Below are 18,002 nucleotides of genomic sequence, written 5' to 3' on the forward strand. Positions count from 1 at the left end.
GAACGTTACGCCGCGCACGCCTCTGTCACCACGGGCCTGAGCTCCACGTCCCTCAGCACAACCAGCCGCGCAGCGCTCACCTGCCCCCGCGCCTCCGGCCCAACCCTCCGCGCAATACCTGCTCCCTCGCCCCTCATCTCGACCCTAGCTGCCGGCTGAGGCAAGACCTAAGGCACAACCTCAGCAGCCTTCACGCCGCCGGCAGCCCGGGGCTCCCCCCCGCCCCGCGGGCAGCGGCTGCGGGCAGGCACGGCGAGGGCCGGCGGCCCCGCTCCGCCCCCGGCCGCCGATGGGGGACGGGCCAGCCGGCGGCCTCGGGGCTGCCCGGGGAAAGCGGGGCCGCGGGCGTGCAGCACCTGGCCGGCGGCGTGGGAGATGGAGAAAGCCGCCGGTTCCCCCTCCGTGGGCGGCAGCTACCCGCAGAAAAACGCCGAGATCCTCAGCAGCCAGTACGGCATCAACCTCTTCCTGGCCGGGCTGCTGCTCACCTTCGCCTGGGCTGTGCATGCCGTGGGCATCAGCAAGAGCCACCTGCTTTCCTACCTCATCACACTGATGCTCATCCAGCTGCTGTGGATGCTGTGGTACCTCTGCAGGAGCTGCACGCAGAGGAGGCTGATCCGGGACAAGGACACGCACGCCGGAGCCCGCTGGCTGAAGTGTAAGTACCGACACGCAGGAGGGTACCGCGCGCGGGACGTCCGTGCCGTCACCCGTCTCTGCTACCGCTTTGTTATCCTCTCCATCCCTACCAGGACGCATCCTGGTGTTCATGAACTTAACACACATGCGGCACACTCTAAAGTAAATATATGCATAAGCTGAACATACTAGGAGATTGTATGGGAAAGCTGTTTGTTAAACATCCTCACTTTCCAACCTACCATTTACAGTGCTGAAAGCGCTGGCGCCTTTTTTCCCTTACCAGGCTGGTTTGGCAGCAAATAAATAAAATATATTTTATTAAATGGCAGAAAAATAAAATATAGCTAATGGAAGAGGCAATTATGTTGGTGTCATGCAGCTCTCTCGGAGGAATTAGCACCTTTTCCAGGCAATATAATGCAACTTACTTTAGACTAGTACCAGTCAGAGAGGTCCTCAGGTACTCTCTGTACCGATGTATATCACAGATTCCCATTTTTATGTGTACAGTGATGCCTTAGAAACATCTGGAGTTAGACAGAAGAGGGCAAAATCCCTGGCCAGATCAGTTTGTAGACTGGTACATAAAAGATCTAAGCAAGGAAGCTAAAGCTAGCATTAGCTTGTAGGAAAAGTATACAAGTTTGGAAGGGTAGTGGTGGGATGTGGTGGCCCTTATTCGCAGAGTCAGGTGCGCACTGGAGTAAGGATGTAAAGGTTTATTGAGAGAAGGTGGTTGGGGAGCACATGACAGAGCCATAGCAACAGGAATCCTGTGTTTCTGGGTGCCAAGAAAAAGAAACAATCCACATCAGCACTGTATAGAGTAATAGTCAAGCCCAGTTTTACCGACCTCTTTTCCAGTCTCAGCACTGTAAATGAGAGGTTGGAAAGTAAGTGTGTAAAGTGGAGTGCTGTAAGACAGCTTTTCCATAAAATATTTCTGTCCGGCTAGCAATGAGACAACAGTTAATTATTACAGCAGCAGCTAATGAAATATCTAAATGAAAATCCCAAGAACATCTAAAACCTGATTATTTTGAAAAGTAAGGTTGTGTTGTGGAAGTTTAGTTTGTTCTCAGTCTCATTGCTTGACTGTTTTATTTTTCTTTGCAACTGTTAACAATTATGCTGTATGAATTGCTCAGGGAAAATCTTTTTTTTAATGTCTAACATTTTACAGCCACAGTCTGTAGACTCTTTCCTGAAATGTAGGGAGTTCATGTACCAACTGCTGAATTGTTCTCCTTGATTATTCACTGTTTTCCAAAACAATATTCAGCTCTCAGGCATTTTTCATTTATTAGCTTATGTGGCTTACAATCTCCTGCAATTCATTAATGCAAGGCTTAATTTGATCCCATTTTGGACCAAGCTATGCTTTTGTTACTCAGAGGGTAGCTTTCCCCTCCTAAGTATGGAATAAATACTGTTTAACATGGCTAAGTACAGCAGGACCCCCTGCCCTTTTTCTCTTGGCACAGCGTTCCCAGCATTTCATTTGTCCTACAGGATATAAGGAGTCACAGAAACTTAGAAATAAGATACTGGAACGAGCTACTAGGTCACCTTATCCATTTCTTTTACCAGCACAGGATGGCTCTTTGTACTAGCTTCTCAAGTGGTGCGGCTTCCACCGCTTCTCTTGGATGTCTAGGCTGCAATTCAACAAATTCACCCTTGGGGAAAGTCCTACACTTTAATATTCTTAGGAGTTTCATGTAGTTACAACAAGCCTGTACAAGTCCTTTATCCTCTGTTGGTAAAAGAAAACTTGTTTGAGCTAAGGAAAAACTCAGGTGGCAATTCGTCTGCCAGGCTCCCCCTTGCCCTCCTCTGCATCAGTGGTTTTGTCATAGAAATCTTTTATCTGAAAGACTAAAAGTCCAAAAAGGAGGAGGGGAGGAGGACAAATTTTTGTCAAGTCTTTCCACAGAAAGCTCTCTGCAATTTTTGGCTAGCTCTATCAGCTGCTTTTGAAGAATATCTCCTTGCTCTCATAGTTAGAGAAAATGTCCATGTACTAACCACTATCAGATGAGTTATTTTCATGATTCCCTTCAAACTGTGAATATCATTTCAGTAAAAGTGGTGGTACTACTTAGAGCATTTTGCTATGACAAATGTTGAAAAAGAATGACTTAACAGAAACCTCCTATAACTGAGTCCTTGCACATGGTTAACAATGCTAGAAGGACAAATAGTTTACAAGAATTGCTCACGGAAGGGTTTCCTTCAGCATTTTTGCAACTGTGTGAACCCTAGAGCACAGTTGTCTTCCCATTTGTCTGGCAGACCAAGAACTGCTCTTATAGTCTGAATGTGGGAAAAGTTTCAGGGAGAGCTTTGTCTTGAATAAGGTACAGTTATCCTGACTCAAATAATCACAGGGAAGTTTAGGAAGTCCTTTCCTTGACTTATTCCAAATGTTACTCCCCTGAGTACTCTCTCCTGTTAGGGAAAGGTCTCTGACCGTTATTTGAAAGTTCAGCCAAGTGAGACAGAGAACTCAAAAGACTCATCGGCTTCACAAATGGCTTTATTTTATCACGTTCTCCAGCAGGGCACCTTCTGTTTAAAGCATAGACAGCTAGTCAACTTACAAAGCTCTTGGAAGACTTCAACTTGTATATTTTTCATGCTTGCATTAAATTGTCTATTATTTAAAACCAATTAATATTTTAAGTTTAGAGTGGTATTTCCACAACTGTATCATTATAGCTTTCTTCTTCTTGATGGTTAATAGAACGAATTAAGTCAGCACTTAGCAATACTGAAAATCCTCTTCTTGATTTCCTAAGATATGCAGGTTTCAGTGACCATTTGAAAAAAATCCTTTTTTTTTTTAATTATTTAGTGCTCAATAGCCATCATTTCATATTTCCTTAACTTTCAAATAGAAATAGCAAAGTAGTAGAATGATCTTCATCATTTATAATTACCGATATATATCAGATATTTGGTATTAGTATATAATACTGAAGTTTCCATTGGGAAAAGTTAACATGGAAACCATTAGCATACTATATGTATGGTCATTATACTTGTGCTTTGATTTTTGCCTAAGAAAATTAGAACAATCATTTTCTTTTGAAGCTCCTTAAATACACATGTTGGACACTTTGCATATGCTTACAGTGTGGTCACCTGAGTGATTGCCAGAAACATCTAGCTTATAATTTGAATAAGTGAAATAATTGAACATTAAAAGAAATGAGCCATATAAAATCTTCTAATCCCTGGAGGTCAATGGCAAAACTATTGATTTCAGTGGGAACGGATTGAAGCCCACCAAATCTTTGATGAAGGTAAAGGAAACATGAAGAGAGATACAAAGGCATCAACCAAAATGCTCAATGTGAAAGAAACTTCGTCTTCCTAGGTTTTTTTTTTTTTGTTGGAATGGTCTGCTGGACATTGATGTAAAACTGTAAAACTGTACAACTGAAATAGTGATCTTGTGAAATGCAAGCAAGACAGAGTGGAACTACAGTGCAGGTCATCCCTGTAAAGACAAGATGCACATAAGGTGCAGGAGACAGATCGATAATCTGCATTTGCTTTTTATTTTAGTGAATTTAAACCTGAGCCCCCTCCCTTCCCTTCCCTTCCCTTCCCTTCTCTTCCCTTCCCTTCCCTTCCCTTCCCTTCCCTTCCCTTCCCTTCCCTTCCCTTCCCTCCCCCTCCCTTCCCTTCCCCTCCCTCCCCTTCCCTTCCATTCCATCCCCTTCCCTTCCATTCCCTTCCCTTCCCTTCCCTTCCCTTCCCTTCCCTTCCCTTCCCTTCCCTTCCCTTCCCTTCCCTTCCCTTCCCTTCCCTTCCCTTCCCTTCCCTTCCCTTCCCTTCCCTTCCCTTCCCTTCCCTTCCCTTCCCTTCCCTTCCCTCTTCCCATTTCTTCTAGTTAACAAGTCCCTTGTGATCCTATTCTGCTGAGCCACTCTCATGAGTAATGGAAGCAAGGATGCAGAACTTTTACATTATAAAATACATTTCCACCCATTTTGCTCTGACATTACTACTTCACTAAAGCAGTTCCTCAGGGCTTGATCCTGCACCATGAATTAATTAGAAAATGACCTTACCAGTGTCACGAATGGGAAATTAAATACCTTTCTAAAATACTCTGTAGAGTCAACATAGGCATAACAATTCACTGTAGAGTAATTGTGGAAGATTTTTATAATCTTTTTGCTTCAGAAGATAGCATTTTCCTTCTTATTAAAACACTGAGCATACACAGTAAGTCATCTTTGACATCTTTTGAAGACTGAAACAGGCTGAGTTTCCTACATACTTTCTAAATAAACCATGAATCACAGAATCAAGCGTAGAATAATTTAGGTAGGAAGGGACCTCTGGAGGTCATCTAGTCCAACACCTTGCTCAGAGCAGGTCCAATTACCTCAAGTAAAGCTATTTCAGAAGAATTAACAATTCTAATTTATTTTAGAATAATTTAAATTCTTTAAATAAGGAAGGAAACGTATCACTCGATCTCAAGAGTAGCCTAGAATTCCGCATTTTGTGATACCATTTACTTTTATACATAATGAAAATAGCATATCTATTTAAATGTGGGCTCCAGTCCTCTCACATGTGTTAGAAATAATACAAATTAGCTGACATAATAAGCATAAATAAAAAAATGTATGGGATTATACACATGCATGAAGTACAGAGCGGAGGTTTTAGATTTTGAAATATGATGGCAAAAGTTGGGGGGAGGCAAACTGTCTCTTGGTAGAAATTACACTCCATCAGTAATTTGACATTGATTTCATTATAGAGAGATTGTAAAACAGAAACATAAAATTCTACTGGAATTCATACCCTTCTGTTTAAAAAATTTTCTGAAATCTATTTTTGTTTAATTTTAAAGGATCAATGAAATAATAAACAAAAATACCTTGTCTTTTTATCAATTATACTTAATTTTTATCAATGTAACTTTAGTAATAAATGTATTATTAATTAAACACATTATTAAATTAGTGCTATGTTTTATTAACACAAGTCAAGTGGAACATGTGGTGCTTATAAGGAAGTTAGGTTGTGGGCCCGTATAAAAGGTAAACATTCATCAAAGTCAACACTAGTGACGTTATTTCCTCTGTGAGGAATTACAAAGGAAGATTAAGATACTGATGCTGATCTATATCTTAAGGTCCAGTTAAGGTCCATGGGTAGATTTTTATGTAGTCTTAATTCAAATAAACCCAAACTAAATCCAGTGGAACCTTGTTTGAATAAAAGCCTAGAGAGAAAAAAACCCAAGCAAATGAAGACTTTAGAGTTTGGTTCAGTAATTTTATTGCCAGTTGTGCATAGCTATACAGGTATAAACCCGATAATTAATAATATACATTGTGTTACCATATAGCTTTCCAGACTAAGTTTGTAACAAATATTTACATTCCTGAAGGAAAAAAAAAAAGCAAACCAAGGGAAACGTATTTTGAAAGTTCTTTAGGATACGAAGTACATATTTAGAGAAACATATTAGGGTTTTGTGTGTCTGTGCGTGAAAATAATAGATACTGAAATGAAATCTTTGGTACCTTTCTAGGAGAACAAACGATACAGCTCATTGTAGTTTTGGTCTCTGAGTTAAAGCGTAACCTCCTGAACCACGGGGAAGGCATACCAAGTGATTGTGTTACTTCCCACTGTTGGGCTCGTGGGCCAGGAGACTGTAACATGATTGTTCAGCTCCCTGGAATTGTATAGTTTGCTGTGTGGCTGTATAGAGCATTAATTCATGCACTGTATGGCCGCTTCAGTGCTACCGTTACTTGAGAGGCTGACCTTGCAAGGAGCTGGGAGCCATCGGCAAGGTGCTGAGCGTCTCCAGGTCCTGGCCGTTGCTGGACTGGCTCCTCCGCACTGACTATGCAAGGCATGTGCAGGGACGTGCTTTCGTAATATATTGGGCAGAGGCTTTCACAAATTAGAGGGACTTATTACATTGAGTCAATTATCTTCATGAACATCAATCTACTTTTATTTCCCTAAGCGAGAACATGGATATCAATCGACTTTTATTTCCCTGAACAGATTTTAGCATATTGGTACAGATTGCCTCTAGACACTATAACTGTACATTGACATTTTCTAATATCTTTTTCATTTGTAGGTGGGATTACATTATTTGCAGTGATTACTTTAATTCTGGACTCTTTTAAAATTGGATATTATATTGATTTTTCAAACTGTTTATCACCAACTGAAGGCATTTTTCCTGTTACACATGCCGTGCACACCATCTTACAGGTAAAAGTCACTGGTTGCAGTTTTATATTATATCTGTATTTCTTACCAAAAATATCTTTCATCTTCTCATCATCAGTGAATTTTACACTAATTTAACTTCTAAGTATATCATAGGATACTTTTGAGGGCTGAATTCTTGTGCATGCATATCCTTTCTATGTGTGAATTCAGGCTTTGCAACCTGAAATTGCTCAGCCGTAAAACTCACATGGGTTCAAAAAAGAAATAATCAAAAAATGCTCTCCTGTAGTTGGAGTTACATGCTTTTTTCAGTTCAAGTTACATACATAACTTTCAGAATTTTCAGGCTGAAATGAGCAGCTTGGCTAAATATAATTCACTTATTTCTCTATGTAGGACTTGCCACATAAGTTCAATTCAATCTGTCTATCCTGATGTCCCATTGTGGTTAGGGGTGGAAGCCTGATACTTCAAAGGGACAAAATCTTTCCCATGTATTTAGCTTGTTGTAAAATACTTGCACATCTTTCCCATACCAAATGAACATGGATTTTAGTTCCTAAAGCATTTGGTTATGCTTATCAGTGGCTGCACAGTAGCAAACATAGTCAGTGACTCCAGTAAAATATTCCAGCTGCTTGTTTATTTTAAAGCTTTGGGTCTGTATTACATGGTGATATTCCACAGCTGATTGTTTATCACATGAACTCCTCTGAGCCCCTGTCAACAGATTTGTAGAAAAGAAGGAAAGAAACCGCCACTCAACTGAGTTACTCAGTTATAACCAGGTCATTTAATGCACTTTCCAAGATGATTAAGTCATTCAGAAAGAAAAAAAAAGATTTTCCTAGCAGTTGTGGTTGCATGTAAATGAGCATTTGAACAACCTACATTTTTCTGCTTTCTGTAACAAAAAAGCATTGAAATTTAAGCAGTAACCCTGACCTCTTCTGTCTTTTTCTCTGAGGCTGAAATTCTGATTTGGTTGAAATAATCTTAATTTCACATTCTTGTAATATCCACTCTCCATGTCTTGCAACTTCTTTGCTTTACCTCTGAAAAACAAACCAAAGAAATTAAGCCTTTTTTCCCTGCTGATCTGCATGCAGCATTCTTCATTGCATCCAGTGACCCTGAGCTGACAAGGTTTCTAGCTACCGTGAACTAGAGGGTGAGAGAAATGGTGTATAACAATGCTGAACAAAGGGAACAAGAATTCTAATTTAAATTTTACATCACCCAATGTTGCTGAGTTTATCATCTGCTTAGGTTAAAACAATGAATTCTTGAATGTTAGCCTGAGCAATCAAAGAAAAAGTAAAAATGTAATTTACCAGATACCTCTTACCTAAGACAAATCTTCTCATGTCAATGAAATTGCAGCAGATAACATCTCTAATTATGTGTCATCTAAAAATGGAAGGATTTGTTTTCTACAGAATATGTGTCAGATTTTGTTGTATTTTACTCTAATGAGGCATCCTGATATGTGCCATTAAATTAATAAATATGTACATACTGCACCTGTGCAAGCAATGAGCTAATGTGTACCGGCCCTTCCAAGAGACAGCCTGTGCATTACGCTCTTTCACAGGCAGAAGTCCCTTTGAGGCAATGAGTGCTCTGTGAGCAAAAATGGGATTTTATGCGATTTCTTTACCTTACTGACTTTTCTGTTCCTATTTCTCCCCACTTTCTTGACTCTAATGTCTGAACAGATCTTCAAAACTTATGGTTTTTAAGTTTTGAAGAATGCTTTCACATCTTCTGTTAGATTTTACTGCATCTGTCCCAGAATGGGGAATTGAACATGGCATTAGGTGAGACTAAGGTGCTAATTTCAATTTGTTTGAATTCAGTTGAAACCTCCATGATATCTTGTAGTCTCTAGACCTGGGGTTTTACCGTGGTCACACCTCCTTTTGATAAACGCTTCATTAGAGGAATGAATTAACACGTTATTGCTGGGTGGTGTAGGCGACCCACAGAGAACTGCATTTTCCTGGCTTTTTCAAAAATTAGATACTGAATGTCTCAGACAACAGCAGCTGTGGTATAGGGTGCCTACATTAATGGGCACAGTGGTAAAATGGACTTCCAGTTACTCTAATTGCTGAAGAAGAACCCAAAGTTCTTTGCACTTTTTAGGCCATTTCTAGAACAACAAACCAGACAGGTTTCTAAGAGAAAACTTTTGGACTGTTTCTCTCCTGATAGTTCACCTACTGTCAAGTTCAGTATCCTAGGAGCTATTCTGAGCAAACAGGACTCCCAGTTTCACCCTAACATCCCTGAGGAATATTGGTATTGTTCTCCTTGCACTTATCAGCACTTGGAACTAGTTTTGTATCAGCAACAGTCTGTATCCTGAGGTTTCCATTATCCTCTTACAGACAGAGATTCCCACTGTTAATATTTCTTTCTCCTTTACTTGCTAACTCAATATTGTTATCTCTCTCTCTTTTATTCTCCAGCTTGAGCTTTCTGCACCATACTTGAGTTCAACTGCATGTGTTCCTCATGCGGTTGTCTCTCAGACTGATAGTACAACCTTTTCTCTTGCTTCCTGGGTGTCCGTTTTTTGCTTTATTAATCAAGTCTGGCATCCTTTCACTTATCTCTCTCCCTTCCTAGAATTTCATATATTTAATAAATTATTCAAACTTAGCATCACCACACCCTGCAGCAATCATACTGCTGTCCACAGCTGGTAGCTTTATTTGCTTTGAAATAAAAGCTTCTCCAGATACAGCCACAAAATATGTTTTGGTGAGTCATACTGAGAGTTTCTACTGTTAAGCCACTGGCTTTGCATATAAGAAACCTTAGGTTCATCATGCCAGAGAGGTTCTGAGCGAACATCAGAGGAAATCATAAGGTATTTCATATACGTGGAGATGGAGCTACCTCGGTTTAAATCATCAGAGTTTCCATCTACAGATGCACTTTCCTTTTTGACTGTCACACATGCTTATTAGCGTAATGACATTTCTCTGTATTCCTTTCATTTAGGTGTACTTTCTTTGGTGTCATGCAAAGGATATTATCCAGTCTTTCAAAACACTTGAAAGGTAAAGTGGATCTGATCCTCATCTGGAATGCTAATAGGTGTAGGTCTGCACAGTGCTTTAACACCTACAGTTTTACTGTATGAGGGACATTGAAAACTTACAGAGTTTGATTCTTCTCTTAATTGTGTTAATGTAAATAAAAAGTAACTCTGTTTTCCCAAGTGAGAATATAATTGTTAGTCAGAATTATTTTTTTCTTATTTAAACTGTGCTTATAATATACAACAGTTAAGTATATTTTTTTCATGAGAGAGGGAAACGGGCAATGTATGATACCACAGTGTCACTTGCTTTTTTTGAAGGAAGGAAGCGCCATGTATGTGTCTTAGGACGATGCACTATATTATGTTTTCTTTATTTAGCTACTGAAAGGGAATTTGCATCAGCAGCCTGAAGTCAGTGCAGTATATCTGAGGTATTTTATACTGATTTTTATAGAAAGCAGCTTCTGGAACTAGATGCAGATGTGCAAATTCACTGGGAAATACAACCTCTCTAGTGGTATCCCATATACCCAAATCAGTAAGGGCTGTGCATGTTTCTGACAGCAGAACTTGGTTCTCACAGTGTAACTGATGTGTCCTCTGAACAGCTGAATACATACATTTCTTATAGAACTGAGGACTAGTCTTTGAGGCAGCAGGGCCAGTTCCGATGTATTTTTGGTTTTGTGAGAAGGTGGATTAATGTAGATTATCTGTACATAGAACATAAATAAACAAACATGGTAATTTTTAAAATACTCCTCTCAAATTATCAATGAGCTGACCAGTTTCTATAGGAAGTAAAAGAAATTTACTCAGAAACGTCATTTATGGAGAAGGTTCTCCTTTGTTTTTCTCTCTTGGGTAAGTGTTCAAGCCCCATACCAATGAGGAGAGAGATCGCAGAAGGCTTGCAATGTCAGCTGGCGAAATCAGCTCTGTTTATAAGTGTCATTTTAAAAATCCCTAACTGCAAGTCTATCAGTGAGAACAGTGCAGTAATAAAGAACTGTTTCTTGGTGAAGGAACATCACCTGCCTCAGGTGCAGGAGAAAAACACCTGGCTTATCAGAAACCAGGAGTCTCAAAACCACTTGGAGACCTACCCTCACTGTACCAGTAGTCTGAATGGAATAAAGTCCTCTGTTGGCTTCAAGTCTCTCCAGGAGACAAAAATGCATGGACTAGAAGTTAGAGAAGGAGGAGGTATCTGTGAAGAAAGACCAGCCACAGTGAGTACGAAGGAGCATTGCAGAAGGCTGTGAAATATGGCGTGCAAAACAATTAACCCTGTTCAGACTGTTCAGTCACTGTCATTAACATGAAGCTTGTCCAGCCCAAAGAGTAACAATCATCACATAAGAGAGCATAACAAACAACAGCATGGTATTAATGGTTTAATACATTAAGCCATTGTGTTTCTGTAAAATTTTGGAAGCCTAACATTCATAGAATCATAGAATACCAGGTTGGAAGGGACCTCAAGGATCATCTGGTCCAACCTTTCTAGGCAAGAGCACAGTCTACACGAGATGGCCCAGCACCCTGTCCAGCTGAGTCCTAAACGTGTCCAGTGTGGCAGAGTAAACCCCTTCCCTGAGGAGATTATTGCAATGATTGACTGTTCTCATTGTGAAAAACTTACCTCTCATGTCCCATCGGAATCTCCCTGGGAGTAACTTGTACCCATTACCCCTTGTCCTCACCACGTGACTCCTTGTAAAAAGGGAGTCTCCATCTTCTTTGTAGCTCCCCTTTAAGTACTGGTACATGGTGATGAGATCACCTCTAAGCCTCCTCTTCTCAAGGCTGAACAAACCCAGCTCTCTCAGCCTATCCTCATACGGCAGGCTTCCCAGAGCCTTGATCATCTTGGTGGCCCCTCTCTGGAACCCCTTCAGCCTGTCCACATCTTTTTTGTACAGCAGGGACCAGAACTGTACACAGTATTCCAGGTGTGGCCTGACAAGTGCCGAGTAGAGTGGGATAATGACTTCTTTATCTCTGCTGGTGATGCCCTTTTTGATGCAACCCAGCATCCTATTGGCCTCCTTGGGCGCAGCAGCACACTGTTCACTCATGTTGAGCTTCCTGTCCACCAGGACCCCCAGGTCCCTTTCCACAGAGCTGCTCTCTAGCCAGGTGGATCCCAGTCTGAGCTGCACTCCTGGATTATGTTTTCCCAGGTGCAAGACCTTACACTTTGTTAAACTTCATAAGGTTCATGTTAGCCCACTCTTTGAGCCTATCCAGATCTTCCTGCAGGGTGGCTCTCCCTTCCAGAGTGTCTACTTCCCCAGTCAATTTGGTGTCATCTGCAAACTTCATCAGCCTACACTTGATCCCATTATCCAGAGCACTTACGAAGATATTGAATAGTGTTGGGCCCAATGTCGATCCCCGGGGGGACCCCACTTGTGACGGGTTGCCGGTTTGAAACCCATTCATTGTGCTCCACTGAGGAACATCTTTAGAGAGATCAGTTATGATTTTATTTTCCCTGCACTGACAACTAAGTAGTGCCACATAGCATGTTTACAGAAAATTAATGCATTTTATTTAACATATATGGAGGTATATGCTGTGCAAATTCCTTCAATAATTACTTTATTTTGTAGGTTTGGGGTTATCCATTCTGTGTTCACAAATTTACTCCTGTGGACAAATGGAGTGCTAACAGAGTCAAAACATCAACTGAATGAACATAAGGAAAGACTAATCACACTTGGTTTTGGGAACATAACAATAGGTAAGTGGAAGGGTTGCTACATTTTGGAATTCCTGCTCTAACAGGCTCTCGTACAAAATACTGCGTCACTGTAGGATAGAGCTGGGTCATTCATGGCTATGTCAGCATAGTCATTCCCATGCAAATGGTAGTGAGCTGATAGGTGATCAGGTCGCAACTAAAATGTTACATGATCATTATCATTATCATACATGTGATTCAGGCCATAGTTTTTTGTTTACTCACCTTCCCTTTGGATGAGGTCCAGAAGAAAAACAAATGCTGGAAGTTCCAAACAAGCAAACAAACAAACAGATTTTAAAAAACATTTTATTTGAGGAGTAACATCACTGAGGAACCCCTTTATTAGTAAATCATAGAAGTGAATTGCACATAGCAGTGTTAAAACCAGAGTTTACTATTTTGTAAGTTATTCATAGCAAAACAAGTGTGGATAATCCTGCAGATCCTTCCCAGGAGAGTGGTTATACATGGCGTGTGATCCTATGGGATTAAGTGGAGTGGCTCAGAGGGATAGGGGTTGTCCATTAGTGCTGCTTTACAAGACGACGATTTTGCTTTGAGTGGTTCTTTATTTATAATGAACCATTTTCTCCACTGGTAAGCTGATGCAAGTTATAGTCAACAAACATTGAATATAACTGCTGGGGATGCCTTCTGCTTTCAAATGCCACTGAAGCATAGGGAAATTAGGAGTGCTTAACTTTAAAGAGAAAATAAAAGTTCTCAGCAGTTATAAGTAATTTTCTTCCCATGAAAATTTATCAGTACAGCTGACAAATTTTGATTGTGTTCAAAACGGAAAAGACAGACAGCTTTTGAAGAGGAAAATGTATGTTTTCCCACACAGTGAATTCAATAGTGCCCGTATCCTAAAAACTCCTGATTTTGCCTCTACAAAGCCAAAGCCTGAACTAATTTCTTTTTTGTCTATTTATAGTCTGTATAAATTGAAAGAAATTTAGGCATTTTTAATAACTCCTGCCAAAGTTCACATATAAGTGAAAACTTAATTTTAAAATCTGTAAAATAGTATTTTCAGTGTAACTGTGTCTAAAACTATGCCCACAATTTTACATCTATTTGTGAGTGTTACTCTTTAGATGTATCATAGAAGCATAGAATGCTTTGGGATGGAAGGGACCTTTAACGGTCATCTAGTCCAACCCCCTTGCAATGGGCAGGGACATCTTCACCTAGATCAGGTTGCTCAGAGCCCCATCCAGCCTGTCCTTGAATGTTTCCAAGGATGGGGCATCTACCACCTCTCTGGGCAACCCATTCCAGTGTTTCACCACCCTTATCGTAAAAAAGTTTTTCCTTGTGTTTAGTCTAAATCTACCCTCCTTTAGTTTAAAACCATTACCCCTTGTCCTGTCGCAGCAGGCCTTGCTAAAAAGACTATCCTCATCTTTCTTGTAGGCCCCCTTTAAGTATCGAAAGGCCGCAGTAAGGTCTCCCCGCAGCCTTCTCTTCTCCAGGCTGAACAACCCCAGCTCTTTCAGCCTTTCCTCATAGCAGAGGTGTTTCATCCCTCTGATCATTTTTGTGGCCCTCCTCTGGACCCGCTCCAACAGGTCCATGTCCTTCCTGTGCTGAGGACCCCAGAGCTGGACACAGTACTGCAGGTGGGGTCTCACCAGAGCAGAGTAGAGGGGCAGAATCACCTTCCTCGACCTGCTGGCCACGCTTCTTTTGATGCAGCCCAGAATACAGTTGGCTTTCTGGGCTGTGAGAGCACATTGCTGGCTCATGTCCGGCTTTTCATCTACCAGTACCCCCATGTCCTTCTCCTCAGGGCTGCTCTCAATCCCTTCATCCCCCAGCCTTTACTGACACTGGGAAACTATCTACTTTCCATTAATAATCAGGTAGCTGAATTGATAGTTCAGAGATTTTGTAATCGTGGAGCATTAGTTGAGAGCAGGCAAATGACAAGTTAGTGGCTCTTCTTGATATTTCTACTTGTTAAACAGAAGCAGTTTCCTTATGTTATTTCCTATTATTCTGCTGCCAGAATTGTTACACAATTATGAAGAGTCAGAAATAGCATCTGAAACAAGGGGGAGTGAAGTAGTGATCCGCAAGACAAGTTTGGCATTAACATACAATCCACTGCAAAAGCAATTTTTTTTTTTTTATCTCTTCATGGTGTGTGCTTGAGACAAAACAATACCAACTTTCTCCTTGCCTCTTCTCTTCGAAAATTATAGAAAACAAAAGAAAAACTTCCAGCCACAAGTCTAAGATCAGTGCCTAAAAATGTGCTCTTCAGCATGTATGTTTATATATTTATAAATAAACACATTGCGAAAATAAGTATCTTTTTTTCTGCCACTGTGGAAATTTCTGATTTCTGAGATTATTTGCTTAGGTTATAAAAGCACATTAAATACATTTATTTTACAAATACGAGCAATTGTTGCCTTAGGGGTTTACAATGCAGGTAACTGCACTGGAGAGACAGAATGATTTCATAGGTTCCTCTCAAAAGGAGATTGATTTTTTTTTTTTTAACCTTAAAACTATACTGGGACATTGAGTGAAAGTATCTGTGGTTTACTTCACCTCTTTCCTAGACATAAGCAACTTTTTAATAAAGTGGTTTTGGTATCAGAAACCACACTAGTGTAAATAACTTACAAAAATGAGAGTAGGACTGAGCCCTCCCCTTGTTAAGCTTGTTCTTGATCTGATCCACAGATCCTCGAGCTTGTATAAAAGCCTTCTAAGCTGAAGGCCTGAGGACTCAAAGCCCTTGGCATCTGGATTTTCATGTTATAAAAAAGTATTTTTACCAAGACCCTGCTGAAGTTTGGTGCACTTTGGTGCAGCATTCGTTCATGATGTGATTATTGCTCAGCGGCTGAGCAGTGAAGTCAGAGATCATACTTCAGGACATGTGCAAAAGCTTTGCTAGGTTAATGACTTCAATGATGAGACTTTTTCTTAGGTGGCTAACTGGGCAGCATGATGTGTTGTTTGACTGAAATCTTACCTTTTGTGTTTTATTATTTTATTTATGTTTTAATTATTCACTTTAAATGAGAAATCCTTATCATGCACATAACTAATGTCTCCCTCTCCTTTAGTTTTAGATGATCATGCACCTCAATGCAATTGCACAACAACAACTCTCTGTTCAGTATTTTCTCAAGGAATATATTATCTATACCCCTTTAATATAGAGTACCACATCCTAGCATCCACGATGCTCTATGTCCTGTGGAAGAACATTGGCCGCAAAGTTGAGCACCACCAGCAACACAAAACTCCATTCAAATTCCACGGCATAACTGTTGGAATGATTTTTGGACTAATCGTGTTAACCAGCACAATAGCCATAGTTGTTGTGTATTTAATTCAGATTGGACGTTCGAAAATCAAAAGTGAGTTAGCACTTACTATGTTTTACTTGCATGCCATCTTTGTGTTGGCTCTCATGTGTACAGCTGGAATTGTTGCCCTTCTGATCTACAGACTGGAAGATAGATCGTTGGATAATTCAAAAAATCCTGCTCGAAAACTTGATGCAGAACTGCTGGTGGGCACAGCTGCAGGGTCCTGGCTCCTCTCCTGGGGCTCGATCCTCGCCATTATCTGTGCCCAGGCTCATCCAAAATACACATGGTATAACCTGCCCTACTCTGTCCTGGTTATTATTGAGAAATACATTCAGAACCTCTTTATCATTGAATCCATACATCGTGAGCAGGAAAAGGTGAACGATGATATTAAAACTCTTCGAATAGTGACTATATCTCGGGGGAGCACTTTATCACTTACCCCATCATACAAAGAGATTTACAATGGCAGAGCTACTCGTGACAGTGGAGAGGTACCCTGCCTGTTCAAGGCCAGTATCTGTGGGAGAGAAAATGGTGGTAATGCCAAAGAAGAAACGAGTCAGGAAAGTAGTTCGGTCATGCGTTCAGCCTCAGATTTCTCATTTTACAGTAGCAACTCAGTTACTAACAACAAGAGGAGAGTTCTGAAGAACATCGCTGCATTTTTATTCCTATGCAATCTTTCGGTAAGACATTTTGAACATAATTCACAAGTTAATACCCAAAAGCTTCCCAACCTTTCAAGCCTGATAAGTATATTAAAATTACATGGTTCTATAGTTTGTAGCAAGTGAATTTTACTTCTTCTGGAAGGATAAGTGAATATGCCTTTAGGGAACAAAGTTTAAATAAACATGGAATCTGGGAGCCTAGGCTCGTTTTAGTCACAGTACAAAAACTGTAGCAGCAGCAGAAGCTGAAATCCTCTTCCACCAGTGTGCCCCAGTAGCAACAGGGAGATTTTTCAGAGGGATTTCTGAAACCAAATTGCAGTTTGGTGGGGTCACAGTCATTAAGGGTAGTCACTTGTATCGCTGGTGATTAATACTGGCCTTGCGTTCTTTCCTTGCAGCTTTGGATACCACCGGCGTTCGGGTGCCGCCCAGAATATGACAATGGACTAGAAGAAATAGTTTTTGGCTTTGAACCCTGGATAATTGTTGTGAACCTTGCAATGCCTTTTTCTATTTTCTATCGCATGCATTCAGCTGCCTCACTCTTTGAGGTCAATTGTAAAACATAGATCATATACGGTCCCTCAGTGAACAATTGATTGAATAATTAATTAAAGAAATAATAGTTGAATGAGTGGATGGATGGATGAATGAGTGAACATAGCAACAGCTGCTCAATAAATAGAAGATTCAACCATTTTTTTTAAAAGGAGGGACCATAGCTAATAGCATGTAATTTTTTTTAATTTTTCTTCCACATATTTTGTTATATATGTGGTGTTATTGTATAGGTACACTTTTCAGAATCATATTACTGTTAATATGATTAACACTACATCGTAAAGTTAATTTGATCTCATTAATCTTTCTTCTAGTCATCTGGGTTTTGTCCTCTATATAATTTGTATTGCTTTGTTTTCATTCATTGTGGCTTGTGAAAGGGGTTTAAAAAAAAAAGTCTGTATGGCTTAGGAGGGAAAATCCCAGGAACAGCTAAACTGAGTGATGCTCCTGAATCACAGACATACTATGAAAACTCCAACTCTTAATTCCTAGCTATGCTTTTATCATATCAGGGTTTACTAAACCTGAAAACATTTGCTATTTAGTTGGGATGTGGGAATTATTTTAAACTTCCTGAATACTGATAAAAAATCAATATATAATTATTATTTTCTTAACTATATAGCAAGAAATCCAGGTAAATAACATGTATGGTTAGATATCATTCTGTATATAATTTCTTCTGATAAAATATATTTCTATTAATGCATCCCCCTTGTCTTCTATTTACTATATGA

General features: G+C 40.2%; 1 protein-coding gene across 1 annotated transcript; it reads left to right on the forward strand.

Moving 5' to 3' along the window:
* The first annotated feature begins 267 nt into the window (after nt 1-267).
* OTOP1 (otopetrin 1) lies at nt 268-17,759 on the forward strand. Its single transcript, XM_009471181.2, has 6 exons — nt 268-661; nt 6,779-6,915; nt 9,889-9,947; nt 12,550-12,680; nt 15,773-16,713; nt 17,100-17,759. The coding sequence occupies exons 1-6, from the start codon at nt 376-378 to the stop codon at nt 17,268-17,270; spliced, it is 1,725 nt and encodes a 574-aa protein (XP_009469456.2). The 5' UTR covers nt 268-375; the 3' UTR covers nt 17,271-17,759.
* The last annotated feature ends 243 nt before the right edge of the window (nt 17,760-18,002 follow it).

The sequence above is a fragment of the Nipponia nippon genome, unplaced genomic scaffold (genome assembly GCF_047370975.1).
Source record: "Nipponia nippon isolate SJK-2023a ecotype South Korea unplaced genomic scaffold, ASM4737097v1 scaffold_6, whole genome shotgun sequence".
Lineage (NCBI taxonomy): Eukaryota > Metazoa > Chordata > Aves > Pelecaniformes > Threskiornithidae > Nipponia > Nipponia nippon.

Coding starts and splice junctions, on each gene's coding strand:
- OTOP1 (XM_009471181.2), top strand. CDS start 376: ATGGAGAAAGCCGCCGGTTCCCCCTCCGTGGGCGGCAGCTACCCGCAG. Junction 6,916..9,888: donor CCGTGCACACCATCTTACAG/GTAAAAGTCACT, acceptor CCTTTCATTTAG/GTGTACTTTCTTTGGTGTCA. Junction 9,948..12,549: donor TCTTTCAAAACACTTGAAAG/GTAAAGTGGATC, acceptor TTTATTTTGTAG/GTTTGGGGTTATCCATTCTG.